The following is an 8,492-nucleotide window of genomic DNA, read 5'->3' as shown; positions in this document are numbered from 1 at the left end:
ACAAGTTAAGCTGTACATCAAGCAAGACTGTGTCTTCTCAGTTCCCAAACCTTTACTGAGTGTTGTTAAAAGGAAAGGCCATGTAACACAATGGTAAAAATGCCTTTTTCGCAATGTGTTGCTGACATTACTTTTTAAATTTGTGATTATTTGTAAAAAATAAGTTTGTCGGTGTGAAGATGAAATATCTTGTCTTTGCAGTCTATTCAATTGAATATAAGTTGAAAAGGATTTGTTGTATTCTCTTTTTATTTAGCATTTACACAACCTGACAACTTCACTGCTCTTGCCTTGTGTAATTAAAAAATGCAAAATGGTTTCCTTGGCTCGTTAGTGTGTGCTGATTTTAGAAATAATGTACACTTTGCCGTACCTGTTGCTGAATTAAACGTGGAATAGTTTTATGATTGTTGGGTTTCAGCAGCACAGGCGTGCATACACACTAAAATCACTGAAGAAAGATTCATAAAGTTCCCAGGGCTGTGAGAATGTGCAGGATGGTGTTCAAGATACCGTACATGTCCCTGTGCATCTGTACTTTAAAATAAACATGATAGTAAAATAGGTGTAATGCCAGCAAGTCAGCTAGTGCTGCTTCTTTGGGGCTTCTGACTGGACATGTTTACACCAAGTGTACCTGCTGGTGGCGTCACATCTCTACACAATAATGGATGTGTGTTGGAACACTTTCCATATAAGTCGGAATTCATGTTTCCCTTGATGAACCGCTGCTCCCACATTGTTGGCAGCACTTGTGCAGCCCCACACCACGATGTTACCACCACTGTATGTAGCAGTAGCAGTAGCAGTGCATTTCCCACCTAGGCCTTCAGTGATGTCCTACTTAGTCCCACTTCAAAATGCCATCATTGATGTGGCCACGGACCAGGGCTGGAGAAATACTACACAGAAACACACCTGAGCACTGCTGGCCATTCAATCACCTCCATTTGTCACCAGGATACAAAACGGGCTATTTAATGGCACAATAAATGTGCATTGGAGGTGGTACTGTCAAAACTAAAATAATTGTAAAAAACACATCGAGTGTAAAAAAATATATTTGAACTCACAATTTGTAGCGGCCCTTTGATGCCGTATAAGCCATTGGTACCGCTTGTAGTTGGTTGATTCAAGTGGACAGCTTAACTCCTTTCTGGGATCGGCAGACCTCGTTTCACAAGATCTAGTTTCTCTGTAAATATCCATCTCGCAAATTTATATCTAGCACCTAATCAACGTTTTGCTCTGCTTCTTTTTTGGTTAAAAAAGTGAGTGCCGCTGATTTCTCCGCTGGCCGGGTATGGCCCCTTTCTGCGTTCCTAAATCACAACTTGTGATTGGATACTTGGCAGTGACAAGTGAATATCCATTCACAGTCACGTTCAACGTAAACTACCTAGATGGGCGACTGTCAACAACTTGTGATCTGATCGCCTATCACAACTGTCTATCAACTGTATGTCCTTTGTTTGTAAAACCGCACAGACGTCGCTAAAGTTGGTTTTGAAGGCTTCTGGCAGAATTCATCCAGCGCTGGCAACAAGTTCGCCAAATTCTGATTGGATAAAAGCTTTAACTTAAAAACAGCAACACTGGAGCCTAATATGACATGAAGAGATTATGATGAATACTCTTATATACGTATGGAAAGTCCATTAAAAATAAACTTTTGTTAATTAATGACCATGATTTATGTTAGGCCAGCAGAGAAGGTACACCACTGGTATGTGGGCAAAACACAACTATGTTAGTACTCACCTGTGCAGATAGCATTAAGACATGTTCAGTGTATAGCTGTACACGGACTACTCTTAACTTTCTCCTTAAGAAGATATAATACCATGGTTTGCCCAAGTGGGAGGTAGTCTCTTTTGTGAAGTGCCAAATGTGACACGGCACTTGACACACATTGTTCCCGACAAGTCTACAAGTCATTCACACAAAAGCAAGTCAGTGATGAGTTGATGAAAAAGTGGAGGCGAGTCCCGCCTGTCCATGTGTGGAAGCGCCATGATGCAGCCTCCTCCTTGCTTCGTCAACACTCATAAACACTAACTAAGAGCACTGGAGAATAGAAGTGTGCACGTACCTGCCTCCCTCCAGGTGACGGTGACCTGTAACTGGTGTCATTGCTGTCAGAGCCCTGAGCCATGGCCACCAGCGACCGCCTCGAAGAGAGAGAGGGGGGAGAGAGAGAGAGGGGGGGGGGAGAGAGGGAGAGAGAGTGTCAGTGCTGACAAGAATGACCACTTAATGAGTAATAAGTCCTCCTTCTTTCCTATTTTCTCTCACTCGCTCTTTTTCACTTTCTTTCTCTCAGTCTGGTTGGCAGAGTCTGATGTGGTTTCTAGATAAGACAAAGAAAGTTGCCTGGGTGGAAAAGAAGCAGGTCATGGTGTAAAGTCCACACACACACACGTCTGAGAAGTGGAAATGACATCGTGGACATTCCCTTCCTCGTTGTTTTTTGCAGGGTGAAACTGCATGTTTCGGGTAAAGCCTCAAGGGGCCGAGCATCCCCCACAAAAAACGTCTCATGGATGACTGACTTGTTTATATTCACACGCTTTCATGGTCATTTCCAGAGAACATGCTAGCGTACTTTTACATTAAAGGTTGAACATCACACTTCAACTACGAGGAGAAATACACCCACACTTTTGGGTAACCAGAAATGAAAGCAACGCCTCACAATTTACAGTTAAAATGTCATTTAGACCCCCCCAAAAAATACACACATACATACATATATATACACACATTTGTGTACATATTTATATGTAGATAAAAAAGTATATATACATACATACATACATACATATCATCGTTCCATTTTCTACCATACACACATACATATATATAAACACACATAGACATACATATGTATACATATATGTATGTCACATATATGTGTATATATATACATATATATATGTATATATACACACGTATACATATATATACACACACACATGTATGCACATTCATATATATACACACAAGCACACATATTTATACACATACATATACACATACATATATACAAACCCCTTTTCCACGAGTTGGGCAATTGTGTTAGATGTAAATATAAACAGAATACAATGATTTACGAATCCTTTTCAAGCCATATTCAGTTGAATGCACTACAAAGACAACATATTTGATGTTCAAACTCATAAACTTTTTTTTTTTTGCAAATAATTAACTTTGAATTTCATGGCTGCAACACGTGGCAAAGTAGTTGGGAAAGGGCATGTTCACCACTGTGTTTCATCACCTTTTCTTTTAACAACACTCAATAAACGTTTGGGAACTGAGGAAACTGATTGCTGAAACTTTAAAAGTGGAATTTTTTCCCATTCTTGTTTTATGTAGAGCTTCAGTCCTTCAACAGTCCGGGGTCTCTGCTGTCATATTTTAAGCTTCATAATGCGCCACACATTTTCCATGGGAGACAGGTCTGGACTGCAGGCGGGCCAGGAAAGTACCCACACTCTTTTACTATGAAGCCGCACTTTTGTAACACATGCTGAATGGGGCTTGGCATTGTCTTGCTGAAATAAGCAGGGGCATCCATGAAAAAGACGGTGTTTAGATGGCAACATATGTTGTTCCAAAAGCTGTATGGACCATTCAGCATTAATGGTGCCTTCACAGATGTGTAAGTTACCCATGCCTTGGGCACTAATGCACCCCCCATACCATCACACATGCTGGCTTTTCAACTTTGCGTGGATAACAGTCTGGATGGTTCGCTTCCCCTTTAGTTCGGATGACACGGTGTCGAATATTTCCAAAAACAATTTGAAATGTGGACTTGTCAGACCACAAAACACTTTTCCACTTTGAATCAGTCCATCTTAGATGATTTCGGGTCCAGAGAAGCCGGCGGTGTTTCTGGATATTGTTGATAAATGGCTTTGGCTTTGCATAGTAGAGTTTTAACTTGCACTTACAGATGTAGCAACCAACTGTATTTTGTGACAGTGGTTTTATGAAGTGTTCCTGAGCCCATGTGGTGATATCCTTTAGAGATTGATGTCGGTTTTTGAAACAGTGCCGTCTGAGGGATGGAAGGTCACGGTCATTCAATGTTGGTTTCCGGCCATGCTGCTTACGTGGAGTAATATCTCCAGATCCTCTGAACCTTTTGATGATATTATGGAGCATAGATGTTGAAATCTCTAAATTTCTTGCAATTGCACTTTGAGAAAGGTTGTTCTTAAACTGTTTGACTATTTGCTCACGCAGTTGTGGACAAAGGGGTGTACCTCGCCCCATCCTTTCTTGTGAAAGACTAAGCATTTTTTGGGAAGCTGTTTTTATACCCAATCATGGCACCCACCTGTTCCCAATTAGCCTGCACACCTGTGGGATGGTCCAAATGATAAATGGGTTGTACTTGTACAGCGCTTTTCTACCTTCAAGGTACTCAAAGCGCTTTGACACTACTTCCACATTCACACACACATTCACACTGATGGAGGGAGCTGCCATGCAAGGCACCAACCAGCACCCATCAGGAGCAAGGGTGAAGTGTCTTGCTCAGGACACAACGGACGTGACGAAGTTGGTACTAGGTGGGGATTGAACCAGGGACCCTCGGGTTGCGCACGGCCACTCTCCCAACGCGCCACGCCGTCCCGAAGTGTTTTATGAGCATCCCTCAACTTTATCAGTATTTATTGCCACCTTTCCCAACTTCTTCGTCACGTGTTGCTGGCATTAAATTCCAAAGTTAATGATTATTTGCGGATAAAAAAATGTTTGAGTTTGAACATGAAATATGTTGTCTTTGTAGCATATTCAACTGAATATGGCTTGAAAATGATTTGCAAATCATTGTATTCTGTTTATATTTACATCTAACACAATTTCCCAACTCTTATGGAAACGGGGTTTGTATATATATATATATAAATATATATTTGAATGGGTTAGCATGTGTGTGTGTGGCCCTTTAATATGTGACATTTTTGAGGTGAGTGTGTGGGCGAGAGAGGCGAGGGAGCTTAGCGCGAGTACGGGGAGTGGCTTGTGTTCTGTTGGATTGGCTGTGTGAAAGACCTCAATAAAGCCACGATTTGCAACTAATCGCCGGACTCTTCATTTACCCTAGAGTCCAGAGCTATGTAGACCCACTGCCGGGTAGAGTGAAGGGTGTTGCCCCTGAGAATACATCAGCCCTGAAGGAGGGTCTCGGGGAGACACTCTTGGAGCCGGAAGCAGGAAAGGTGCAACACATGTTTGACGTGTTGTCAGAAGCAGCTGCTGAACAATCTCGGCAAACCTCCTCCCTCCATTGTTGTATCGTGCAGCCAAAGTGTTCCCAAACGGGAGATGTTAACGAGGCAGGAGGGTCTTCCAGCTCTGGCTTTTACATGTTGTCCTAGCCCGGTCGCTGCTAGCATGTGTACTCCTTCGGTACACCTCCGAACTGAACCCCCGTACCAAAACGGTTCAATACAAATACATATACATATATAAAGAAATATGCACACAATATGGAATATAACTGGATATAAAGAGTATGTCAAAGTTTGAGTCCTACCTTTTGTACTTCCTTGACGACCTCCTTAAAGTTCTGTAATCAATCAGAAATATCAAGCAGATAAAATGTGCCAAACGTGGACAAGCTTGGAGAGTGTTTTTCATGTTTCCCATCATGCATTGCAGGGGATTAAAATGGATGTGATTTTCAATGATGTGTTGTGCTTGGACATGTTTTACAATATCCACAAAGTGAGCAGGTGGGGAAGGTTGTTTGGAGTGAGTTGCATATAAAAATCATTACCTGGATTACTCATGTTGTATCCACTAGAAAGCAGCAAGCTTGCAGCACGTATTCTGTCAGATATGTAAAATGAAGTTAGTGGGACCCCTTAGGCCAGCTTTGGGGTCTGATTCTTTCATAAACTTGTGATGTCTTGAGGGCCAAAACATTTCTTAAAAAAAACTCTGATGCATTACTTTGTTATACTCTAAAGAATATTAGTAATAGAATGGTATACATGAGCGCTATTCAACTGGGTGACCAGAGACCAAATCTGGCCTCAGAATGACAACATACCAGCCCCTGAGCTCAGTTCAAAGCTTTTTTGCAGCAAATCCCTAAAAAGACTAGTGGGCTCCTGTTGTACAGAGTTCCTCTGTAAACACATTGGCAGATCCTTCCATTGACATTTGAACCTTGCTAGAAAACAGAACCCTGGGGTCCAAACTTGTATTTACGTAACTGAGGCGTTCCTCAAGGCACCACTTTAAGTCCTCTCCTTTTTTGCCAGTTACAATTTTGTTACGTCATTTTATTTGTGTACCTTAAGTGCGGCTGTAGCCTGTTTACTTCACATGCAGTCAAGAGCCACTTGTTCAACAACTTTAGTCATGCTACTGGTGTTCCTCAAGGTACCATTTTAGGTTCTCTCTTTTTCACACTTTGGTGGTCTGCAAGTTAAGTTGAAAACATTTTTTTGCAGCAGATTCTTGAAAACAGATTTTTTTTCTTTTTTGCAGAAGGTCCTTCAAAAACAGCATAGTGTTCCTGTAACTGACAAAATAAACTGACCACAGTAAATCACGTTGGTTCTCTGGAATAGACAACATAAGACTCATCGTAGAGGGAGAAGTATGGCCCCCTGGTCTTTAGCTTCCTGAAAAATTGAAAAAAAACTCCTGGAATTTGTTATACAAGGCGGCACTATATACACTTCAATGAAATATATTATCGTCTTCCAAATTGTTACCTCCATTATTGTACCGATATAGTTAATTATGCTTATGATTTGTCTGTGACCCTTGAATAGTGCACATATTTGTACTGTACAATATAATATATAGGTCAGGGTTACCATTTTGGAATATCAAAACTAAATTGCCAAAAATGTTAGTAAAAGCTGAATTTTTTACATCTAATTCAAAGTGTACCTGATGGCTTTGTTAATTTGACCTTTTGCCTTATGACACCATCGTATTAGGTTTCTCTTTTGCCCTCAGTGCTAGGTAGCATTTGGCAAGGCAAGAACACGATTTCTTGCAATAAAAAACAGCTTTGCTTGGCAGGAGGCACAGCACTACCACACACAAACATGTTCCACCAGCGCAGATAATGAGGATCTTTTTTGCTGACGTGCACCAGGGCAGACTTTTCCCAATAATCAGCAATGGAAAAGCTGGTGATACAAACAATACAAATATTGAGTGATGGGCGACAAGATAAACAAGACTAAAGTGGATTCCGTCAAATCGAAAGTTATTTTTATGGGCTTTCCTAAATTGTGCAGAAAATGTCAAGAGTACCATTTAAAGGCCTACTGAAATGAGATGTTCTTATTTAAACGGGGATAGCAGGTCCATTCTATGTGTCATACTTGATCATTTCGCGATATCGCCATATTTTTGCTGAAAGGATTTAGTAGAGAACATGCACGATAAAGTTTGCAACTGGAGAAAAGTCCTGCCTCTACCGGAAGTCGCAGACGATGACGTCACATGTTCACATTGTTTTTAATGGGACCTTCCAACAAAAAGTGCTATTCAGACCAAGAAAACGACAATTTCCCCATTAATTTGAGCGAGGATGAAAGATTCGTGTTTGAGGATATTGATAGCGACGGACTAGAAAAAAATAAATAAAAACGTGATTGCAATTGCGTTGCATTGAGACAGATTTACATGTTTTTAGAGACATTTACTAGGATAATTCTGGGAAATCCCTTATCTTTCTATTATGTTGCTAGTGTTTTAGTGAGTTTAACAGTACCTGATAGTCAAAAGTTTATGTCAATGTCAACGCACAGTGTCTCGGGAAAGTCGACGGCAGCTGTATGGGAGGCACAAGCTCAGTTGATATCTGGTAAGTGGCGACTTTTTAACCACAATTTTCTCACCGAAACCTGCTGGTTGACATGTGGTCGGGATCCATGTTCTCTTGACCGCGCTCTGATCCATAGTAAAGTTTCAACTCTGTGAATTTTAAACAAGGAATCACCGTGTGTTTGTGTGGCTAAAGGCTAAAGCTTCCTAACTCCATCTTTCTACTGTGACTTCTCCAATATTAACTGAACAAATTGCAAAAGATTCAGCAACACAGATCTCCAAAATACTGTGTAATTATGCCGTTAAAGCAGACGACATTTAGCCGTGTGTGTGTGCAGCGCTCATACTTCCTAAAAACCCGTGGCGTCCTGCATACACGTCATCATTACACGACATTTTCAAGACAAAACTCCCGGGTAATTTAAAATGGCAATTTAGTAAACTAAAGCGGCCGTATTGGCATGTGTTGCAATGTTAAAATTTCATCATTGATATATAAACTATCAGACTGCGTGGTGGCTAGTAGTGGCTTTCAGTAGGCCTTTAACAGCCCTATTCAGAAAAAAGTATGCTTGTCTTCAAGTCTCACATGATGGGAAAAGCCCCTCGTCCTCATTCAAAGGGACAATTGTTCATAGACTTCTTTGTGGGACTCAATCTTTATGTTTGTATTC

The 8,492-nt window shown here is 41.0% G+C and overlaps 2 protein-coding genes across 10 annotated transcripts in view; one reads left to right on the top strand and one right to left on the bottom strand.

The window, feature by feature from the left end:
• The window catches only part of batf (basic leucine zipper transcription factor, ATF-like), a 23,481-nt gene extending 20,973 nt beyond the window's left edge, over positions 1-2,508 (bottom strand). The window contains exons 1-2 of one of the 2 annotated variants that reach the window (XM_061885661.1): positions 2,296-2,508; positions 2,093-2,171 (exon numbers count right to left, since the gene is read on the bottom strand). In XM_061885661.1, the coding sequence (XP_061741645.1) occupies positions 2,093-2,155 (63 nt within the window). In that variant the 5' untranslated portion in view covers positions 2,156-2,171; positions 2,296-2,508. The other variant, XM_061885660.1, reaches the window with a different exon arrangement.
• The window catches only part of LOC133542339 (ovarian cancer G-protein coupled receptor 1-like), a 621,591-nt gene that overhangs the window by 174,940 nt on the left and 438,159 nt on the right, over positions 1-8,492 (top strand). The window lies entirely within an intron of this gene.

This window comes from Nerophis ophidion, linkage group LG24, assembly GCF_033978795.1.
Source record: "Nerophis ophidion isolate RoL-2023_Sa linkage group LG24, RoL_Noph_v1.0, whole genome shotgun sequence".
NCBI classification, from domain to species: Eukaryota; Metazoa; Chordata; class Actinopteri; order Syngnathiformes; family Syngnathidae; genus Nerophis; species Nerophis ophidion.
Note: the sequence above shows the minus strand (reverse complement) of the source record. Positions and strands in the feature narration are given on the sequence as shown.